This window comes from Bipolaris victoriae (genome assembly GCF_000527765.1).
Source record: "Bipolaris victoriae FI3 unplaced genomic scaffold scaffold_125, whole genome shotgun sequence".
Taxonomy (NCBI): domain Eukaryota; kingdom Fungi; phylum Ascomycota; class Dothideomycetes; order Pleosporales; family Pleosporaceae; genus Bipolaris; species Bipolaris victoriae.
Window position 1 is genome coordinate 1 of NW_014575267.1, and position 21,096 is coordinate 21,096.

The 21,096-nt window shown below is 52.1% G+C and overlaps 8 protein-coding genes across 8 annotated transcripts; 4 read left to right on the plus strand and 4 right to left on the minus strand.

Annotated features, from left to right (window-relative positions):
* Nucleotides 1-218: 218 nt before the first annotated feature.
* On the plus strand, nucleotides 219-557 carry COCVIDRAFT_19940 (hypothetical protein; the record flags this gene model as incomplete). Its single annotated transcript, XM_014696362.1, has 1 exon — nucleotides 219-557. The coding sequence occupies one exon, from the start codon at nucleotides 219-221 to the stop codon at nucleotides 555-557; it is 339 nt and encodes a 112-aa protein (XP_014551848.1).
* A 608-nt stretch (nucleotides 558-1,165) lies between these two features.
* On the minus strand, nucleotides 1,166-2,635 carry COCVIDRAFT_30655 (hypothetical protein; the record flags this gene model as incomplete). Its single annotated transcript, XM_014696370.1, has 6 exons — nucleotides 1,166-1,487; nucleotides 1,537-1,642; nucleotides 1,693-1,755; nucleotides 1,809-2,034; nucleotides 2,088-2,212; nucleotides 2,269-2,635. 6 exons carry the CDS (start codon nucleotides 2,633-2,635, stop codon nucleotides 1,166-1,168), a joined length of 1,209 nt encoding a protein of 402 aa, XP_014551856.1.
* Nucleotides 2,636-3,731: 1,096 nt separating this feature from the next.
* COCVIDRAFT_30656 (hypothetical protein) lies at nucleotides 3,732-4,756 on the minus strand (the record flags this gene model as incomplete). Its single annotated transcript, XM_014696371.1, has 7 exons — nucleotides 3,732-3,774; nucleotides 3,877-3,962; nucleotides 4,019-4,216; nucleotides 4,266-4,348; nucleotides 4,402-4,414; nucleotides 4,472-4,489; nucleotides 4,544-4,756. 7 exons carry the CDS (start codon nucleotides 4,754-4,756, stop codon nucleotides 3,732-3,734), a joined length of 654 nt encoding a protein of 217 aa, XP_014551857.1.
* A 516-nt stretch (nucleotides 4,757-5,272) lies between these two features.
* Nucleotides 5,273-9,194, plus strand: COCVIDRAFT_19943 (hypothetical protein; the record flags this gene model as incomplete). The annotated part of the gene is made up of 3 exons (XM_014696363.1): nucleotides 5,273-8,114; nucleotides 8,162-9,024; nucleotides 9,078-9,194. The coding sequence occupies 3 exons, from the start codon at nucleotides 5,273-5,275 to the stop codon at nucleotides 9,192-9,194; spliced, it is 3,822 nt and encodes a 1,273-aa protein (XP_014551849.1).
* A 1,377-nt stretch (nucleotides 9,195-10,571) lies between these two features.
* Nucleotides 10,572-11,767, plus strand: COCVIDRAFT_111806 (hypothetical protein; the record flags this gene model as incomplete). The annotated part of the gene is made up of 4 exons (XM_014696372.1): nucleotides 10,572-10,658; nucleotides 10,793-10,915; nucleotides 11,077-11,254; nucleotides 11,388-11,767. 4 exons carry the CDS (start codon nucleotides 10,572-10,574, stop codon nucleotides 11,765-11,767), a joined length of 768 nt encoding a protein of 255 aa, XP_014551858.1.
* A 61-nt stretch (nucleotides 11,768-11,828) lies between these two features.
* On the minus strand, nucleotides 11,829-15,782 carry COCVIDRAFT_30659 (hypothetical protein; the record flags this gene model as incomplete). Its single annotated transcript, XM_014696373.1, has 4 exons — nucleotides 11,829-11,981; nucleotides 12,050-14,427; nucleotides 14,490-15,627; nucleotides 15,735-15,782. 4 exons carry the CDS (start codon nucleotides 15,780-15,782, stop codon nucleotides 11,829-11,831), a joined length of 3,717 nt encoding a protein of 1,238 aa, XP_014551859.1.
* Nucleotides 15,783-16,314: 532 nt separating this feature from the next.
* COCVIDRAFT_111819 (hypothetical protein) lies at nucleotides 16,315-17,306 on the plus strand (the record flags this gene model as incomplete). Its single annotated transcript, XM_014696374.1, has 3 exons — nucleotides 16,315-16,448; nucleotides 16,579-16,998; nucleotides 17,093-17,306. 3 exons carry the CDS (start codon nucleotides 16,315-16,317, stop codon nucleotides 17,304-17,306), a joined length of 768 nt encoding a protein of 255 aa, XP_014551860.1.
* Nucleotides 17,307-18,738: 1,432 nt separating this feature from the next.
* COCVIDRAFT_111744 (hypothetical protein) lies at nucleotides 18,739-20,878 on the minus strand (the record flags this gene model as incomplete). The annotated part of the gene is made up of 2 exons (XM_014696375.1): nucleotides 18,739-19,310; nucleotides 19,405-20,878. The coding sequence occupies 2 exons, from the start codon at nucleotides 20,876-20,878 to the stop codon at nucleotides 18,739-18,741; spliced, it is 2,046 nt and encodes a 681-aa protein (XP_014551861.1).
* Between the last annotated feature and the right edge of the window lie 218 nt (nucleotides 20,879-21,096).

Consider the following 21,096-nt stretch of genomic DNA (forward strand, 5'->3'; position numbering starts at 1 on the left):
CCCCCCCCCCCCCCCCCCCTTCACACAATCTAATCCAGCCCTGTATTTCCTCCCTGCTTCTCAACTTCTCCCCCATCTGCATCAAACCCATCCATCCCATCCATCTCCAACAAAAATTCACTTCCAACCTCACTCAAAACATAATATACATCCTTCAACATCACCATAAATCAAATTCCACATTCACCTCCTACTACACCAACCAATCTCTCATAAAAATGTCTACCCCTTCCTCATCCTCAGCCCCTCCCCCACCACCTCGCTGCCCCTCCTGCACCTCCCTCCTAACCACACACGACCCCGCAACCCACGAGATCCGCACCTGCGCCACATGCTTTGTGCGACTCCGGTGCACAGAGTCTCTCTGGGGCCGCATGACGAACGAGGAGATTACATTTTTCCCGCGGGTGCTGGATGATGAGGATTTGAATAGTGATGGTGATGGTGATGGTGATGGAGAGGTGAAGGAGGAAGATATAGTGATTGAAGACCAGAGGGAGCAGAAGAAAGCGAGAACGGGGACGGGGATATTTTCGTGGGTTGTTGGACGGAGGTGAGAATGAAAAAGGGGGGGGGAAAGGGTTTTTGTAGAAATAAAAAAAAAACCAAAAGTTTAATAACCAAAATAAAAGTTACAAGTACCTTTGGTGTGAACATATGTGGATGTTGGTTGTTTCTTTCCAAGTAAAAGGTGTTGGCATAGGATCGTCCTTATGCATTCGGACATAGTATCAGAAGAATACTCTTAATTCCATTTAGAACAAAACTTCTACGAATTGTCCCCTGGTAACGTATGTGTGATATTGCCCCCCTTTCATGATTGAGAAAAGATGAGAGAGACATGATAGTAATGATGATGATGGGAGCTCGAAGCTCTCGCATACCCGCTCCACACCTTCCTGAATATGCGCCTGTTTCCTTCCAACGGTTCGATGGATACGAGCTATTTGCTGATAAGCTCGTATATGGAACTTATGAGACGGATCCAGTGGGCTGGGAGGTTGTAGTCCTTGTACCCACTTTCTACTCTTGCGTGACATGCTCTTCTTGTAGATATTCTTGAGCTTGAAAAAGCACACGTTGAGTTGTCTTTCCCCTTTCTCCTCTTGGCATGCTGAGTGTCTTTACAATTCCCTCTTGGCACGCCCTCTTCTGTACATCTGATTTAAAAGTCCTTGAAACTCTCTTCCCACCGGTCACTCAATTCCTTGGTATATGGTTCTCTGTTCTCTGACTCTGGCTCATACTCGTCAAAATTCCGCGTGTCAGCTGGGCCCCGTAGGTGTGGTACTATAGGACCTTGGGTTTCGCGGTTATATATCTTCTGCCAGTCAATGTCTTTAAACCACTCATGGTCCTTGACACGTTGAGCACCACCAGCGACATTTCCCAGACGCTTAGAGGTGTCGACGGTGCAGAGGCCAGAGATAAGATCCCGTGCAGTCGGTGACATTGCAGACGGAAAGCGGACGCGTCCTTCTACAATTCTACAAAAAAATTAGCATAAACCTCATATTCTCGTATTTTGAAACATACTGTTCGTAGATCTTCATAGGATTCTGATCCCAGAAGGGCGGTTGCCCAACGAGGAATTCGTACACAAGGATGCCAAATGCCCACCAATCGACTGCTGTGCCATGGCCTGATATTCCGTCAGTGGGGTACCAATAGCATGTGTGGTGCAGATCGTACCTGTATTACGAATGACCTCGGGAGCCAGGTACTCGGGAGTACCACAGAGCGTGTACGTCTCCCCTAGGCGAGCTGTCAGTCTCCACTCCCCCCATGCGACCAATGACGTAACTTACTGTTGTCTACCTTTTTCGCAAACCCAAAATCTACCAATTTGAGATGACCCTCTGCGTCTATGAGGATATTCTCTGGTTTTAGATCACGATATGCCACGCCCTCGCGCTCGTGTAGAAACTCCAATATCAGCACAATCTCAGCAGCATAAAACTGCGAAGTGGGCTCGTTGAAGCGCCGTGCTCTTCTCAGATAACTGAAGACTTCGCCGCCAGGGCAGTAGTCGAGCTGGTTTAGTTGTTAGCGATTGCCAACTCTTGCTCGTATATGCGACTACATACTACCATGTAGAGCGAATCGAGTGACTGGAAGCTGGCGACCATGGTGGTTATGAAGGGGTGGCCGGCGACCTTTGCGAGGACATTGCGCTCGTTTCGGACGTGCTCGACTTGTTTGAGACGAATGACTGAGACGAGGCGGTCAGCGGCAGCGCAGTGGTCACTTGTTGCGGGGCGTGCATACCGTCCACCTTGCGTAGAATCTTCAAAGCAAAAACCTTGTTCTCGTCGCCGGGCTTTGCGTCCTTGAGTCGCACGAGCCAGACGCGCGCAAAGGTGCCGGTTCCGAGCGTCTTGATGAGCTCAAAGTCTTCCTCTCGCAGCACTTTTGACGAGTGGCCGACGGGCTTCTTCTGAGGGTCAATGTCGATTTCCTCGGGGGTGAGGGTGTGCTTCTGAGCCTCCCACAGCGCCAACTGCTGCTTCTCCTGTTCGCGCGGCTTGTCCATGGCCGAGTCGGTACGGTCGTGCAGGGGACCGGAATGGGGCGGTTCTTTCTTGTCGCGATGGTGGTGCAGCGGGTGGAGCATGTTTTTGAAGGCAGTCGCCATGGCGATGGGGGGAGCTAGCTCTTGGCCGCAGTGGGCGAGGAAGCCAGGAGCGAGGGGATGAGGGAATTAGGGAGCGGAGAGGCGGGTTCCGTTCTTGTGGCAGGGCTCAGTAGCAGAGGCACCACATGGCAGACACGGGCAGTCGGCGACGGGTCAATGGCAGTGTTTGCGTGGATGGTGGGCAAACGGGGCAGGAAGCGTGGATGGAGGGCGGGCCTGGGGTTAGGCAGAGCAGCCAGGCAGGTGGCAGAGCACAATCATGGGCCTTCCTTGGTGGGCGCTGGAGAGAGATGGGGTGGGATAGGATGGGCACGAGGGAGCGGGCGCGGGCGCGACAGGAGGATAGCGGGGGTCCTAGGACGAGGGCATTGCTGCAAAAGATGACGCACCGGGCGTGGGGAACATGCAACACTCGCCGGCCGAACCCTGGTGGGCTCTGCGAATAGCGAATACACGCCCTGCCCTGCCTTGCAAGTAAGCCGGCCCGCTGTGGTCCAGTCGTCTTGGCCGCTTGCAGTATCCCTTTGTTCGCCCCAGCCCACGCTACCCGCCGGCCCTGGCCTGGTTGCTGTGCCCAACTACTTGCGGTACTTGCTACATGTGTAATACGCAAATAGAGCATGCTCTGGCAACACCAGCCGCCGTGGGGTAGCAATAGGCGGCATCCGGGTCTCGCTGGCAGCTGATGTCTTGCGGCTTACCGTAAGCCGCCCTGAATCATCCGACATGCATGTGCATGAACCACGGTACGTACGCTGCAAATAACGGCTCGTCGCATTCACACTAAACTCGACAAACTCCGCGCCCGACGCTGCTCTCGGCGTGCTTGCCGGCCTTCAAATTGATACCGCTACTTCACATGCAGGGCTCTACCCGCCCCAACTGCCGCCATGCACAAATGCCTATATATATAACTCTGATCCAAAAGCTCTCCTTCTTGCCCAGGCCGCGTAAATCGCCTTAAAGTGCCCATGTGGCCTGCACCTTCTCTTGACCTGCGCCAGTTCCCCACCCCAAACGCCAATGTGTTGCAGGCTCAATCGAGTATTTCTACACCTTGTAGTCGTACAATACAAATAATCCTTTCCCTGTCCGCTCAGCCGCTTGCCCGCGTGTTGAGAATGAGGGCAACAATCAGTCTAGTCCAGTCAGTACATGAGCAATCGTGCAGTCTGCATAGCGCCGTCCTTGTTGCACGCGCGCGCTGACCATGTTGGCGTGTTCTGGCTTGGGAGACGTACCCGTAAAGACCCAAGACTTCTGCGAAAATGAGAATGAGCACCATGCCGACAAAGATTCGCGATTGGCTCATAAAGGAACGCACGCCCTGCTGCAGTTAGCCTTTCTCTCTCTTTTCCACCATCTCTTAACAACTGGACATACAGCGTCGCCCACAATTCCGATGGCGTATCCTGCAGCCAGACCCGACAAACCAACTGACAATCCGGCAGCCATGTGCATGAATCCAGCATACAGCGAATACGTGTTGTTGGGCGGGGGCTTGATGTCGCTGGCGATGAGGACGGATATGACGAGTGAGTAGACGGCCAAGATACCCGACATGACAATGGGGATGAGCGACTGGCCAAGTTAGATGAAGCTTTCTATGGGCGGACACAGGGCGGCGCACCTTCATGATCAGGTCTGGCCTGTATGTTCCGATACCAGCAATGCCGATGCCAGCTTTGGCGGTGCCATAGGCAGCTCCGGCGCCTGCTTCGATTAGCTCCTGTGCAGCTTGACTACGCGTCCCGGGGGTGGCATACATCCAAAGATCATCTAGGCGAGGTTGGTACATTAGTCGGCCAGCTGCAACGGGGGCGAGGAGCTACTCACTGCAAACGCGATTCCGCTCTGCATGGCTGTTAGCTATGAAGTCATGACACGGGCGCGGCCGGGGGCACTCACCATGCCAAAGAAAGGCGCGAAGCTCGGGGCGAGCTCGTTGGAAGACATGGTGCCTGTGATGCTCGCGACAGAGGGGGATGGATGGAGGGTTGTGTAGGCGTGGGTCGTGGTGGTGGAGGCGTCGTCGGAGACAGCTGGGATGCGGCCAGGCGGTTGGTGAGGAGGGCTCTGGATGCCAAGCGCATGCCGATCCAACACCTGCACCACCGCCATTCTCCCCAACGTCGCGAGCTGCGAGGAAAGCCGGCCAGCGCCCCCCTCCCCCCTCAGCCAACGCTACCCCATAGTCGACCTGCAACCCCCATCCTGCCCGCGCCACACCTACCACTCGCCAGCTGCCGCCGTTTTTATCCTCACCACGGGCTCCTCGCACCCGCTGCCTCCCCCTCCCCCCTCGCTGGGCGGCTTGTTCCCTCAACTGCCGGAGCGGTGGCCCTGTTGACCCTTCTCTGCAACACCCCGCCGCCCTGTCCACGCCCACACCCGCCCTCGCTCGCCAGCACGCCCTCGTTCAAGTGAAAAAACAACAAGCGTGACTTGCCGCCGTGCCCATCAGTCGCCTCGACTCGTGCGCCCCCTCGTGCCGGCTCTGCTGCCCCGGCCACGCCGCCGAATCCCTTGTATCAAAAAGCCCTCGTTCACGTCCACCGCCCGCCAACGCCCACCGCCTCGCCCCAGCAGCGCTGCGAATGCTCGCGACAGGCTAGATCCGCTGTAGATTGAAGAGACATGGCCGACTACGGCAACCAGCAGCGGCCGGACTATGCGCGCGGCCAAACCCATGGCCAGCCCTCGGGCGCAAGGGAAACCGCCTTCACAAATATCTTCGGCGCCAGCCCGTCCATGGCCGGCCGCTCCCAGACCATGACATCGCAGTCGCACAGGAACATCCCCGACCGCGCTGCCACAATGTCCAGCCAGACGGCCGACATGATGCAGCGCGCCCCGCCAATTCGCCAGCCCGTCAACGGCTACGATCGTCGTCCTCACCCACAGTACGATCAGCGCACGGGACCAAGTCTCGGAGAGCAGCGCCCCATAGATCCGCCGAATGCTTATAATCGCCCTATGCCAAACGGTTACGGTCAGCACCCGCGATATCCTGACGGGCAACAGCAGCAGCAGCAGCAGCAGCAGCGCCAGCCGCAGCCTCAGTACCTGCCACAGCCCCTTCGCCCTGAGCGCCAGCCATACGGCCAGCCCCAGCGCTTCGACTCCCGCATCTCTCCTCCTGGCCAGCCCCCTTACAACAAGCCCATTCCCAATCGCTTTCCCGGCGGTCCAGGTCCTGCAATGAATTCGGATCCTTACCGTTCACAATCACTTGCCTTGAACCCACGACCACAGTTCAACCCTGGTGGACCATCCCATCCGTCCCCCGCAAACACGTTCCGTCAGCAGCCTTATATGAACCACATGGCCAGGACTACAGCACAAGGACGCGTGGTACCAGAACGGCCCGATGAACGGACAATGTCCATGACCTCGTACACAAGGGATCCCGAGTATACACAGACAATGAGCGGTAGAATCATACCAAGTCGAAGGCGAGAATCTGGTGAATCTGAGATGTCAAGTGGACCGCACGGTCACCCCCAACACCCAAACATGGGACTGCCGTCCAATCCTAGGAGTGTGAGCCAAGGAAGCATGTCGAATCAATCCCGCTCAATGTCCATGGCATCCACAATTGTGCCTCCTTCGGAGCGTACCAGCACTATGACGTCCATTAGCTCTCGCCCAGACTCATCTCAAACACTTGGAAGCAACTCCAGCAACAATAGGACTTCCAACCAGTCCATGACTTCGCTCGTCCCCGCGCAACAAGCGCCTGCTGCCCAGCGACGGGCACCTCTGGTCTACCCTGCCCTGCTATCTCGCGTTGCCGATACCTTCCAAGACCGAGTGGTTCTTTCTGACAAGGAAAAAGATGGTCTTGTTTACAAGAGTGCTTTTACGGGTGCAGATGCAGTTGATCTCATCTCTTTCATTATCAAGACTACCGACCGTAATCTAGCGCTCCTCTTGGGCCGGTCCCTTGATGCGCAAAAGTTCTTCCACGATGTTACGTACGCGCACCGCCTGCGAGATTCGACGAACGAGATATACCAGTTCCGTGAGACCATGGTGGAGGACAAGTCTGAGATCAACGGAGTCTTCACTCTATTGACCGAGTGCTACTCTCCCACATGTACACGTGACCGTCTGTGCTACTCAATTGCATGCCCACGCCGTCTGGAGCAGCAAGCCCGTCTCAACATGCGCATTCAACCCGGTCTCAAGCGCGAGGAATCCAGAGCAAGTTTGCACGAGGAAAAAGACCAAGAAGAGCAGAAACTGTGGATTAATACCGTACCAAAAGAAATTTCGGACAGTGTGTCGGAGAAGGAGCAAAAGCGACAAGAGGTCATTTCCGAGCTTATGTATACTGAGCGCGATTTCGTCAAGGATCTCGAGTACCTTAGAGACTTCTGGATGAAGCCCCTGCGCAACCCCGCGATATCACCAATTCCCGAGCACCGCCGCGAAAAGTTTGTCCGTACCGTCTTTTCCAACTGCCAAGAGGTCTACATGGTCAATTCCCGCATGGCCGAGCAACTTACCAGACGCCAGCAAAAGGAGGCTGTTGTCCGAAACATTGGAGACATCTTCCTGGAATTTGTACCTCATTTTGCGCCATTCATCAAGTACGGTGCTAACCAGCTCTTCGGTAAGTACGAGTTTGAGCATGAAAAGCGCACCAACCCAGGCTTTGCCAAATTCGTCGACGAAGTCGAGAGGATGAAGGAATCAAGAAAGCTGGAGCTCAACGGTTACCTTACTAAGCCAACCACGAGGTTGGCCAGATATCCACTGCTTTTGGAGAACATTGTCAAGTACACCGCGGATGACAACCCGGATAAAGAAGATATTCCCAAGGTGATTAGCATCATCAAAGACACGCTATCAAAGGTCAACATCGAGTCCGGCAAGGCAGAAAACCACTTCAACCTTATGCAGCTCAACAAGGATCTCAAGTTCAGGCAGGGTGAGTTTGTCGATTTGAAGTTGACGGATGAGAATCGACAGTTGGTATTCAAGGGCACATTGAAGAAGACCCCGACTGAAGCTACTGGCGACATTACTTGCTACCTCTTCGACCATGCTGTTTTGTTGGTGCGTGCGAAGACTGTGAACAAACGTGAGGAGCAAAAGGTCTACAAGAAGCCAATACCTCTGGAACTTTTGGTCATCACGCAAATGGAGGAAGTTAACCCTAAGCTGGGCATTGCAAAGAGACCTTCAGCAAACTTGATTGCTGGCAAGGCCATTGCTGCGGCAACCCCAAAGAACAACGATCCCAAACAGCAAGGCTACCCCATTACCTTTAAGCGTCTTGGAAAGGGTGGATATGAACTGACTCTCTTTGCGAGCACGCCAATCTCCCAGCAAAAATGGATGGAGCACATTGATTCACAGCAGCGAAATCTGAGGGAGCGCAGTAACATCTTCACCAAGACTATCATCCACGAGGGACCCTTCTCCCTCAACTCTCCTACTACTATCCGGGTTACCTGCGCTGTTCCTCTGGGTGAGTACATATCAAGTTTGACCAAGTCAAATACTAACATGATGCAGATGGTGGTCGCAAACTGGCCCTTGGAACGGACAATGGTGTATTTATTGTGGAGCGCAAGCCAAAAGATGCCTCGATACGTCCTCGTCGTGTACTGGACTGCAAGGGCGTTACCCAGATCGAAGTTCTCGAGCAACATGCTATTGTGCTGGTCTTGGCCGACAAAACTCTATACTCCTACTCGACCGATGCCCTGGAGCCTGACGAGTCGCAAGCCATGGCCAAGCGTCCCCGAAAGATTTGCCATGCCAACTTCTTCAAGGCTGGCATTTGCCTGGGCCAGCAATTGGTCGCTGCGGTCAAGACGTCGGCGCTGTCGACTACAATCAAGGTATACGAACCCAAGGAGCAGATGAGCAACAAGAACAAGAAGTCTGGTTTCGCAAAGATGATGCTATCAACAGGTGGCGCCGATCAACTCAAGCCCTACAAAGAATTTTACATTCCTACGGAGTCGACGTCCATTCATTTCTTGCGTTCCAAGCTCTGCGTTGGTTGCGCACGTGGTTTTGAAGTCGTCAGTCTGGAAACACTCGAAACGCAGTCACTTCTTGACCAGGCCGACACATCCCTCGACTTTGTTCTGCGGAAGGAGAACATCAAGCCAATTCACATTGAGCGCATGGCAAGCGAATTCCTGTTGTGCTACACAGACTGCTCATTCTTTGTCAACCGCAACGGCTGGCGAGCACGACCAGACTGGGACATCACCTGGGAGGGTACACCGCAGGCCTTTGCCATCTTCAACCCATACATCCTTGCTTTTGAGCCTAGCTTTATTGAGATTCGGCATATTGAGAGTGGTGGTCTTGTGCACATCATCACTGGGAAGAACATTAGGTGGCTACATACATCAACAAGAGAGGTACGTCGTTTCGATTCATGGATCGCTGTGGAAACAAAAACTAACAGATCCAGATTTTATACTCGTACGAGGATGAATTCGGCACCGATGTCATTGCCAGCCTGGACTTTTGGCAAACCGGAAACGCAAAGCAGTCACTTGATGTCCCACACGGCTCCGAAAAGAGCTAGACGCAACGATATAATCAGTAAAAGAAATTTAGCGTCAAGTTCTCTGTTCTCAAAAATACGATGCTAAATGAAGTGGCGGCAGACGTTTACGCAGTTCATCTGCACTGTAACCGACGCTATTGCATTCAATCAAGGCTACTACTGCGCAGTCTCGAGCATGAAACCCAGAGAGAGAAAGAGAAAAAAGAGGAATCGAGCCAGGCAAAGCATGACAACTGTTGCCTTGGTTGAGCCGCGGATCGGTGATGGCAATGGAAGGGGAGGAGGTCAACGGGGGACGGGGGCGGAGGAGGTTCACTTCATTCATACTTCTCTTCCTTCACAACAACTTTTGTCCCTTTTTTTTCTTGTCAAAGGAAAGAGAGAGAAGGGGGGCAAAGAGAGCATTTGTATCATATTAGACTAAAGGGGGCGGACTGTGCTTGAAGTTTTTTTTTCTCGTTCGCTTTTCTTGGAAACAAAGACATCCGTTGCCGCGGTTTGTGGGAAGTAAGGGAAAGTAGGGAAGGGTAGGGAGAGGAAAGATTTTTTTTTAGGAAAAAAGAGTAGTTGAGGATCGAACGCAGCTTTAATTTGAAGAAGCGATTCAGCGAACTTTTTGGTCTATACCTTTGCGAACTATCTTTTTTTTGGTGGTGGTGGTTTGTTGTTCTTTTTGAGGTGTAGTACTTGAGCAGGGATCGGGTGAGGAGGATTTATCATTGGTTCCGGAGATTTTTTTCCCCATCCACGCCGTTAGCGATATGGATTTGGCAACGTGGGAGGGGGGTTTTTTTTTGTATTCGTTCTTGTTTCGATATCGGTCCGATACCCACTGATTTTTTTTTGATTTCGGTTTAAAACAATAACGAAGCGCGGAGTGGGGTGGAGGCACGGGAAGAGGGAGAGAGGGATGTTTAAACAAATCGAGTCGAAATATTTTGCATGCAAATTCGAATATTTAGGGTTTTTTTTTCTTGTTTAAGTCGGACCGCGTGCCGTGTGAATGTTCCAAGTACAAAGAAGAAAAAAAGATTATCAGTATACTAGCATTTTGTTTGGAAGGGGGGAAACGAGGGGTGTGGAAAGCCGCAGTTACCGCAATAGTAACGAACTTTGGAGATACGTGTTTCCACGAAGCTGGTCACACACACACACCCGTCCCCGTCCGTCTCCACATCCTTACCCATGTCACCACGAATCCCAGCCCCCCGCCCACTTAACAAACCCTAGGTTTCAGACAGTGGAGATGACTTTCGCCACGCTAGTACGCGGGGTCATTATCGTTTTCCCGCAAAGTCCACCGTGTCTACTGGAGTTGGCTACCGCAATACTCATTTACTTGGTTTTAGGTGATTCGGAATTTGTGCAAAAGGGAAAAGAGAAAAGAAAGGAAAGATGGCGCCAGGTATCATGTGGGTCTCATCGCGAATTACGTATCCGGAGCGGCTTTCGGTGGATAAGTATTCGGATTGGTATGAGAATGTATGCGTTTTTTCTTGTCTTCCCACGCCCACTTTCTCGTTTTTATGCTTTTGCTTGCAAAATTGAATTGTTTGAAGGAAGAAGAGTGGTAAATGAACTGGTGTTAAGAAGCTGACGCTGAATGTGCTGTCTAGGATCATATCAAAGATGTCCTCAAATTGCCTGGTGCTGTAGCCGCAGTGAGGTACCAAGCTATGGAACGCCCAGTAAAGGATGGAGGGGAGGAAAAGACGTATAGTAGTGAGATGCCTTGGTTGGTAAGTTTTCTTGTCGCTTTATTCACGTTTGTTTGTTTGCTTTTCGTTTCGTTGTCTGTGACACGTAAAAATACGGCAAGTAGCTATATCACACGTTTCTCATGCGAACATGGCGAGAGGTTTTCCTTGTCTTTGGGAATTGGGTTCTAAGTAATCAACAGGTAGTCTACGAACTCCCGGACATGGTGGGGTTTCGCGAATCGGACGGGTTCAAGGATATCGCTCAACGCAATCCGCCGACCAAACAGGAAATTGAGACTATCTACGAGAATGTGCAGTTTTCTGTTCGGTTCTACGAGCAAGTGCAGATTTTTGAGGGTGAAAAGGCGAAGGAGAATGGTACGTTTTCTCTCAATCTCATTTCATCTCACGTGAGATGGAAAAAACAAGAACTGGGTCGTTTTGTTCCCATTGCAGCTTCATTCGTGGAAATATGAAGAGAAGGAATTACCATTCTAAACGTATGATTTAGGCCCCGCAAAATTCATCATTTCGGGCGCTCTCGAGCCCCCCTCCGACACCGCTTCCACCGCCGATTTTGACAAATGGTACCGCGAAGAGCATATCCCCCTGCTCTCCCGCATGCCGGGCTTCATTCGCTCACGGCGCTACGAGGTCAAGACTGCGTACACGCTCAACCAGCTTCAGCCCTCGGATGATATGGGGAAAGTGCCAAAGTACTACGCGCTGCATGAATTTGCGAGTGAGGAGCTGCCGTGGAAGCAGATTGAGGAGAGCGTGAGTACAGAATGGTCAAAGAGAGTTATGGGGAGTGTACAGAAGGCGGAGGGGGGATGGTACAAGGTTAAGAGGGTTTATCCTGAGAGTGAGTGGGGAAGTGTGGGAAATTAAGTATGATGATGTGCCAATTCCAATACGAAATGAAGAACTTGATAAACTGTATTTACATGTCTCACTCCTTCCTCAACAATGCCAAATGCCCACCGGCACTCACAGTATCACCCGGTTTCACAAGTACCTTCTCGACCTGGATCTTGCCCGCTTTAGCCACAGACTCGGGTGTCTTGACTGCGATTTCCAATTTCATCGCTTCGAGAATGACAATCTGACCACCCTATTAGCACGACTGTTGCAGATGCAAACAAGACAAAAGAAATTAAGACTGTAACTTACCACCGTCGCCTCCCCAACCACATCCCCCTCCTTAACCTCGACCTTCCACACATTAGCATCAACCGGCGCCTCCACACCCACAATATTGGGGTTATCCAGCAACTTCTCCACCGTCCCCTCATCAACCCCACTCTCCGCCTTTTCCCTTCTCCACCTCTCCAAACTCTCGTGCTCCGCCTTATTCATCTCCTCCTGCGCCTCCGCCTGCTTCTCCCTAATCGTCCTAACCTCCTCTTTCGTCTTCTCCAACACATCATTATGCCCCGCCATATCGAACTCAACCTCTTTGTACTCCCACTCGTACTTTCCCGCGCGAAACCGTCCTAGTAACTCATCCAGCTCCTGCTCGTTAACTTGGTAGAAGGTGAGAATGTCAAAGTCGCGGAAGATCCAGGGTTTGCCGTCGAACCCGGGTTTGTAGGAGTAGTAGTCCCAGCAGGGGACTGTGCGTCCGGTCATTTGGTAGCCGCCTGGTGAGTCGACCGGGTAGATGGACATACAGCTTCCAGCCCAGCCGACGGTGCCTTCGGGGGTGAAGACGCGGCTGGGATTCATCTTGGGTGCGGAGATGCGGTGGCGGGGGTCGACGGGGAGGGAAACAGTATTGCCGCAGAAGAAGCCGACGACGACGGCCATGAATTGGCCAGTGAGGTAAATCTGTTTGAGTTGCTGGGGGGTTAGAGCGTTGTTTTTTGCTACGAAGGCGAGGTTGTCCGGGAGGTAGGGGGCGTGTGGGCGTTGATTGGTCATGTAGCGTTGGGTTGCTTCGTCTTGGAGTTTGGACTCGAAGGAGATGGGGAGTTTGAAGACGCGAGTGGGAACTTTTGTGCTTCGGAGGTCGCCGAGTTGGGACTCGATGGACTGGAGGTGGGCGATTAGATCTGCTCGGGGGACTTTAGAGCCATCGTAGAAAAGGAGGAGGGAGGTGCAGCATCCGACTGTGTTGAAGAGATTGGATCTGATGCTTTCTGGAGTCGACTCGGAGCGGATAGCATTTTCAAGAGCCGTGACACGACACCGGTGATTGAGATCAAAGTTCTCGTTTCCGTACTCAATCAAAAGGTGATCATCTCCTCCTTGACGATATCTGACTTGAGGAGTGCTGGCGTCCTCTGGCTTTTCCCATATAACAGCCTTTCCAATATCACCCATATGGAAGTCGCAATGCGCGCCTTGCAGCTTCTCAATCGCCTGGAATGCGCCTCCGCTCTTGATAGCCTTCTCAACAGAGTCTAAGAAATTATCGTTCCACTTTCGCTTCTTCAACGCATCTTCGAGCCCAACACGGATATACCGAATAGTATTTCCTGCTTTGAGTTGTCCCAGTTTCCACCAGTCTGCCCTGATAATCGTCGTGCTGCTCGTGAAGCCACCAAAGTTTGGACAATCGACCGGAAATATACACGGGTCATCTCCTGTCCAGTTCAAAGTACCGAGCGGATATCCATATTCAATCAGGTTGCTTGGATGAGCACCACCCTGGCCACCATCTTTGCGTGCCCATTTTGGTACTGGGCCAACCAGACGAATACCACTTCGAGAAGCGTTGTGGGAGACCTTCCAATCGGTATTGTAGATTTGCTCAATGAATTTTGGATCGAAATAGCCTTCGTCATGTGGACCAACCATGGCCCTGATCTCCCATTTCGACTTGTACGCTGGGCGGAGATGCTCAGGAAGCGATATGCTTGTGAATAACTCTGGGATTTTGTCTGTTATCTGCAGCAAGTCACCCGGTGCAAGCGCGCGGCCCTGGTATCCCCCAATAGCAACAAGCGGGGACGTCGATTTTGAGCCAAAGTAATCTACCACTGAAGGAAACCCGCCGTAGATAGCTAGGTAAGAGCGGCAGCCACCGCCAGTTGTCTTTCCAATCTTGAGTTTCTGTCCAGCCTCAATCTTCACGCTTGTCCACATTGGAAACTCGTTGTCGCCCAGGGTTGCTTCCATTGGTGCACCGCACAGAGCTACGATGGCCGGACCTACGAATCGTAACTCTGGTCCCGTCAAAGTGAGTTCTAAGGCTTCTTTTGTCCGAGAATTTCCCACAAGCATGTTTGCAATTTGGAAGGCTATTGGATCCATTGGTCCGGAATGAGGTACACCTTTGCCGACTGTTGGTCTTGCGGGGAGGTCTTGGACAAGAGTGTATGCACCCGCTGATATCACATCAATGGCATGGGGCGTGTATTTGAAGTCCTTGAGGAAACTAGTCATTGTGTTGCCTTTTTTGAATCGAGCGTCGTCCAGGATACAGACTAGGAATTCGAGGTTGGTTGGTGGTCCGCTTATGAGGGATTGTGTGAGGAGATCTATCATTGAGGCGATTGCGTCGTCCCTGGATTGAGAATGAACCATTGTCTTGGCTATGAGGGGGTCTGTAAACCGTCAGTTTATGGTCCAGTTTGAATGGGGAAGAATATCATATGCACGAACATACCATAATTCGGCGTAATCCTTACACCTGTAAACACCCACGTATCAATGCGCCCACCAGGGACATCCTTCCACTGAACCTTCTGCAGTAAACCCGGCGAAGGAGCATAATCTCTGAGCGGGTTCTCAGCATATATCCTCGCCTCAATAGCCGCTCCAGAAGGACCCGCAGGCTGCATATCTTTCAACGTCTTGCCATCCAACCCATGTCTCCCAGCAAGCTGTGCATCCGCCTGCTTAAGCATAAGCTCGACCAAATCAACTTTGTAGCACAGCTCCGTAATACCATGTTCAACCTGCAATCTCGTATTCATTTCCAGGAAGAAAAAATCTCCAGACTTGTCATCGACCAAGTACTCAATCGTGCCTGCAGACCCATACTTGATAGATTCCGCAAGCCGCACAGAAGCATCACCCAGCTTCTTGCGCAACTCGGGGTGTTTCTCAACAAAAGGGCTCGGACACTCTTCAATAACCTTTTGGTGGCGGCGTTGAATTGAGCACTCTCGCTCGCCAAAATGTATCGCTTGGCCCTGGCCGTTGCCAAACACCTGGACTTCGATATGGTGGCTAGCCGGGTAAAACGCCTCGATAAAGACACCAGGGTTCTTGAATAGCGTCTTTCCTCTCGACTGCACCATACGAAATCCATCCCGCACCTCCTCAACCTTGTTGCACGTGATAAGTCCCATACCCCCACCTCCCCCTGTTGCCTTGAGCATAACAGGAAACCCAATCCGCTCAGCTTCTTTCGCAGCTTCTTCTTCATTTTCAACCAGGCCCTTTGTTCCTGGTACAATGGGTACGCTCGCCGCCTCTGCAAGTTCCCTTGCAGTATGCTTGACACCAAACGCTTCAATCGCCTCAGGTGATGGTCCCACCCACGCAATCCCCGCATCACCAACTAGTCGCGCGAAATCCGCATTTTCTGATAGAAAGCCGTAGCCGGGAATAACAGCATCTGCGCCTTTGTCTTTTGCTATTTGCAACACGGCATCTGCGTCTGTGTATGCTGTTGCATTGTTGCCGGGAAGTAGTACTGCTTCATCTGCATCCCGCACATGCTGGGACGCAGCGTCGGCCTCGGAGTAGATGGCGATAGTCTTGATGTTGAGCTTCTTCGCCGTCTTACATATGCGGACCTATATCATACATTCATGTCAAGTCAGTCAACTTTGTATCGATAAACAACGGAAGCCTTGCGTAGGTAGTATGTGGCAATACTACTTTGTCTTTTCTACATACGTACCGCGATCTCACCACGATTCGCAATAAGCAGCGTCTTTAGCTTCTCCATCTTATACAAAAACAATCAAATAAATATTCAAAAATTACAATTGTTGCATCATGTTATCCGTCATGAGGATGGGGACCACTTTATCGACGTCGCGTCGTTGGAGCCCCAATCTACCCATCAGCGTCGTACCATCTCCAAGAGACCCCGCCTTCCCCCTTCCGCCTCCCTCCGCATCCGCGGGAAACCCTCAGCCCCTCTCGTAGTTGGAGACGAATCCTTTTCGCAATTGGCGCGCGGCACACGGCCGCACATGGCTGCATTGGGTAATGTCGAATCGACACGGGATGCCTACGTCAGCGGGGCAACGTACAAGAGAGAAGCGGGGTCGATAACAAAGTTTGGAGACAAATGACGCTGCAGGTGTGACGGGTGAGTGGAGTAAGAGTGGAGATAGCTTGTAGGGTGATAGTTGTTGGATATGAAGAATGTTTAATTTATATTAGTTTACTTGACTGCGTGTACTTATCAAACATTTGTTGTGCGACCTCGAGCGTTTTTTTTTACCAAAGAAAGCACGGTTATCACAGCAACAATGCCAGCGATCAAGCACCCCGTCAAAATCAACGTCGATCTAGGTGAAGGCTACGGAAACTTCAAATGCGGACCAGATGAAGAATTAATCCCACTGATTGACCACGCAAATGTAGCATGCGGCTTTCACGCCGGGTGAGTTACTTTTCAAAATCTCACCCTCTCATTCCCCCCCCCCCCCCCCATATCCATCTCCACTAAATCCTCAACCTCCCCCAAAAGAATAATGTAGATTCTACACACAATTAACAAAAAATGCACCAAGCGACCCCCTAATAATGCACAACACAATCCTCCTCTGCAAATCCCACAACATACTCGTCGGCGCACACCCCGGCCTGCCAGACATCCAAGGCTTCGGACGCCGCGAAATCTCCATGACACCCGAAGAACTCACCGCGCTCACCCGCTACCAAGTCGGCGCCCTCCAAGCCTTCCTCGACGCCGAAGGCATGCCGCTGAACCACGTGAAGCCGCACGGCGTACTCTACGGCATGATGTACCGGGACGAGACGGTTTGCCGAGCGGTGTACGCAGGGGTTCCGCGGGGAACGACGGTGTTTGGGTTGGCGGGGACGACGCATGAGCGTGTGGCGAGGGAGATGGGGTTGGGGTTTGTGGCGGAGTTGTATGGGGATGTTAAGTATAATAAGGATATGACGTTGGTTATTGATCGGAAGAAGAAGTATGTTTTCCCTTTTTTTTTATCTTTCTCTTTCCCCGAGGTTTGAGCTTGGATGGTGTTTTGTATGTAGTAAGATGCTAACTAGTGTGAATAGGCCGTGGCATCCGGATGAGACGAGGAGGCATGTAAGGAGTCAGGTGGAGAATGCGACTGTGACGGCGGTGACGGGTGAGGAGGTGCAATTGCCGGTTGGTGATTACGAGGTTTCGCTTTGTTGCCATTCGGATTCGCCGGGTGCGGTAGAGATTGTTAAGGCGGCGAGGGAGATTGTGGACGAGTTTAATAGTAAGCACTTTCCTAAGTCGTAGCATGGACGAGATTGGTGAGAGCGAACGAGAGGTTTGGCAAATGGATGGGGGTGGTGAGGTTTGGACGATATAGCCTAGCTAGAGGTAAAGGTTCAAATGTTAGAGCAATACCATTCATCAAAACATTAGTCTGTTGTGGGATTTTTTGACATGGGAAAAATCAAGGACACTTGTCTATGATGAGACTCAAACAATTCTACGCTTGGAAACTACCCTCGAAAACTAACATGCGTATATATCCCTAATTTTTCAAACATTCATTCCATTCCAAGAACTAAACGTACACATTCACATCAGGCACACACACAAAAAAAAGCTTACACATCTATCAAGACACCATTGTAATGACGCCTCCATCACACCCACACCCACAAAAAAATCACCACACCAACTCCGTCAGCGAAGGAAAAAAAACCCCCCTCGCAAACATTGATTTTTTTCTACCCTATCCAAAGCTAAGAAAATCCCTAGCCCTCGAACTCTGACACCCCTTCCCCCCTTCCAAAAAAGCAACCACAAACAAGCATTCAATCACAAAAAGATTCCAAAAGTAGAACTCAAAAAAGACCAGCAAGTCCCCCAAATCGCCAAACATGCACGCACATAAAACTCAATCCAATCACTTTTTTTTTCCTTTTTTTCTTTACCAAATTTTGCGCACTTTCTCATTCTTCTTTTTGCATATTCCTCTAAAATATAAAACCGCAAAAAAGACACACGCACACACATCCGGTCCGCGAACCAAAATGACACAAAAAAGATTCAGATAAGCAGATAAGAAAGGAAAAAAAACCCCCTGTTCTTGAGAGTTTTTTTCGATTGAAGAGAGAGATATATAAATGTTTTAACCAGCCGTTTTGTGGAGATAAGAAAAGAGAGAGAGAAGAAGAAAAAAAAAGCCGGCTTTGAAAAGGAGGAGGAGAGAGAAAAGGAAGAAAGATTTTAAAAAAACAAGATCAGCGAAAACGTTTGATAGAAGAAGAAAAGATAAAAAAAGGTTATGGGGATATCGATAATGCAAGTGAAAGAGGCAAAAAAAGGAAGCGAAGGTAAGAAAGATAAGGTTTTGTCGCGCTGGAAAACAAAACAGGGGAAAAAAAAAGGGGGGGGGGGTATGGCAGAGAGTATGGGTGTGGGTGATGATGGGTGGTGATGGGTGATGGGAAAACAGCAGCCACGGGCACAAATTGTACGGTTTCCTAATTTACACCAAATACCATCTCTCTCTGGTGAACACACACACACAAGTCTATGACACTCCTCCCCGTCATGTCAGCAAACCCCCCCCCCCCNCCNCGCGCATCTCTGTAGAAATGGCGAAGTCGAAAATTGAATAGAAGAATCACCTTATAAGCCCCAGTAAGAGGGTTTGGGGGTTCAGCAAAAAAAAGATGGCAAGAAGATGGAAAAAAAATCCTAGCTTTCATAACGATCACCTCTGGGGTATCTCGGTAGAAATCTCTTCTGAAACCTCATCTTCGGGCCGTGTCTTCAAGCCACCCTCGACCTGAATACCCTGCTGTACCCATTCCGTCTTCTCGATATCCTCCAGACTCTTGCGGCCACGCGAGACCTTTTTCAAGAGACCCTCGACGCATTCACGTGCACCGGCCCACTCTTTGCCTTTCTCGGCATCCCACTCGCCGTCCTCGTCGCCAAACTTGACCCACGACCAGTCGCATCGGGCAATGCGGTGGGCGGCTCTGCTACGCGAGGCGGCTTTGCCTGGCGGGGGGTCAAACGGTAAGCGACCCTCCATCAAAGCATACAAGACGACGCCAAGCGCCCAGGCATCAGTGGAGCGGCCATCGTAGGGCTGGCCGAGCAAAATCTCTGGGGCTGCATAATCTTCACTTCCGCATCGAGTTGTTAGGAGAGGAGATTCAGGTGGAGCAGGGATGCGTCGAGAAAGGCCGAGATCTGTGAGTGTCGCTATGGCATGCGGATGGGCCTGGGGGTTCTTGAGAAGAGGCACGGCAGACACAGGAATGTTGAGCAGGATATCTGGATGGCATTAGTATCAGACAGCACCAATAGAAACGTACCATTTCAAAGGTGGAACGAGCAAAGAGTGAGAGTGAGAGAGTGGAAGCAGTACTTTCTAGTTTGATATCGCGGTGCACAATGAGTTGGCAATGCAGATAACGCACGGCGCTGACCATTTCAGCAAATATGCGTTGGACAATGCCGAGGGTCAGCTTGTCGCGATGGTCACTGGCTACATCAAAGAGATCACCACCGGGACAGTATGAGAGGACAATCAGGGCTTGGGCGTCATCGTGATCGAAAGCTTGCAGATGGACAAGCGACGGGTGTGAAACGGATCGAAGCATCTCAACTTCTCGCTTGAGGCTCAGTTCTACTCGTTCCTCGTCGGCACCACCAGCCGGACCATGCTCGACGACCTTGATGGCGGCCAGCTTCCGTGGGTCCAAAAGGGTTTCGTCGAGAGGATCCTTGGCTGCTGTCTTTTCGCAAGTGGCTAAGTAGACCTTGCTAAATGTACCTTGGCCGAGTTGACGGACAGGACGCCAGAGCTTCTTTGTCTTTTGGGGACCACTTCGTACAACCAAGTACTGCTTCTTGTCCTCGTCGGTAACATCCTCTTCCTCGGTGTCAGTAACACTGCGGTTGCTAGCGTTGCTTGCAGGGGGAGTAGGAAGCCCAGCTGGGACTTTTGCGGGGACCAGACCCCGTTGTGTAGCCAGATATGTCTCGCGGCTCATGCGGTGTTGGGCGGCGGCGCCATCTGGTTCTGCGGCGGTGTTGCCGATTGTGACATGACGAGGGCGGGCGTTGTGCATTGGGTCGGGTGTGTACTCGCTCACGCTCCTGTTGCGTTCGCGTGCAGCCTCGTTCTTTTGGTGCGAGTTTGCAGCGGCGGCCTCGATGGCGGCGGCCTTGAGGCCCGAGTAACCCTTTTTCTTGAGAGAGGGCGAGGGCGACAGCGTGCCCTTGGCGAACATGGCTACCGAGTCATCGCGAGAAGCGCCCGAGAAGCCCCGGGAGCGAGGTCGGTGTTCGGCTCTCTGCCATGGGCCAGGTGAGTCGCCCATCACCAGTGGGGAGGGGAGCGGGGTGATGTCGCCCAGCGCGTTGAGTGCGGGCGAGGATATTGCTGAGCCAGGCGACAGCGAACCCAGGCTCGCAGTCGACCAGGCTGTCCTCAGGTAGCCGTCCTGGATGGGAATCGGCGCCGTGGCCGACTGACGCAGCGCGTCGCTCCCGTTGGCGTCCAGATTGGCGGGATCGAGCGAAGCCGCCCGCGATGAAGTTGACTTTGAGATGGCAAGGTCCGTGTCTAGTTTGAGTGCCGTCGAGGGAGCGCGAACGTGGTATCTGGGCAGCGAGGGATCCGTGGTGCCGGGTTCAAACGAGAGGTCCGAGGGCGTGAGGGTCGAGGTAGCATTGGGGTGTGCGGCAGACAGCAGTGATGAGGCAGTGGTGGGCGTTGCAAGGGTGCTGTGCTCCTGGTTGGGCGTGTCAGCAGCAACAGCAGCAGCGGCGGCCCTTTGGTCGGCGCAAGAAGGTAGAGGCGCGGGGCCAGGAGAGGCTGACGCTGGGCCCTCCATGGTGTTGTATTGCGGCGGCGGCGGGACACAAAGGAGTGGCTCGTCCATTAGTCGTCGGTCTACGGTCTGCGGGTAATGCTAAACATGGACGTGCGCCTCGTGTGGCATCCCTAGCGCATCCCCTCCCAGCGTCGGCCCCCATAGCTTGCATCCAGCCCTGCCCATTCCATTGCAAAGGCTGCCACACTAGGGCACAACCGGCCGGCAATCTTGATAAC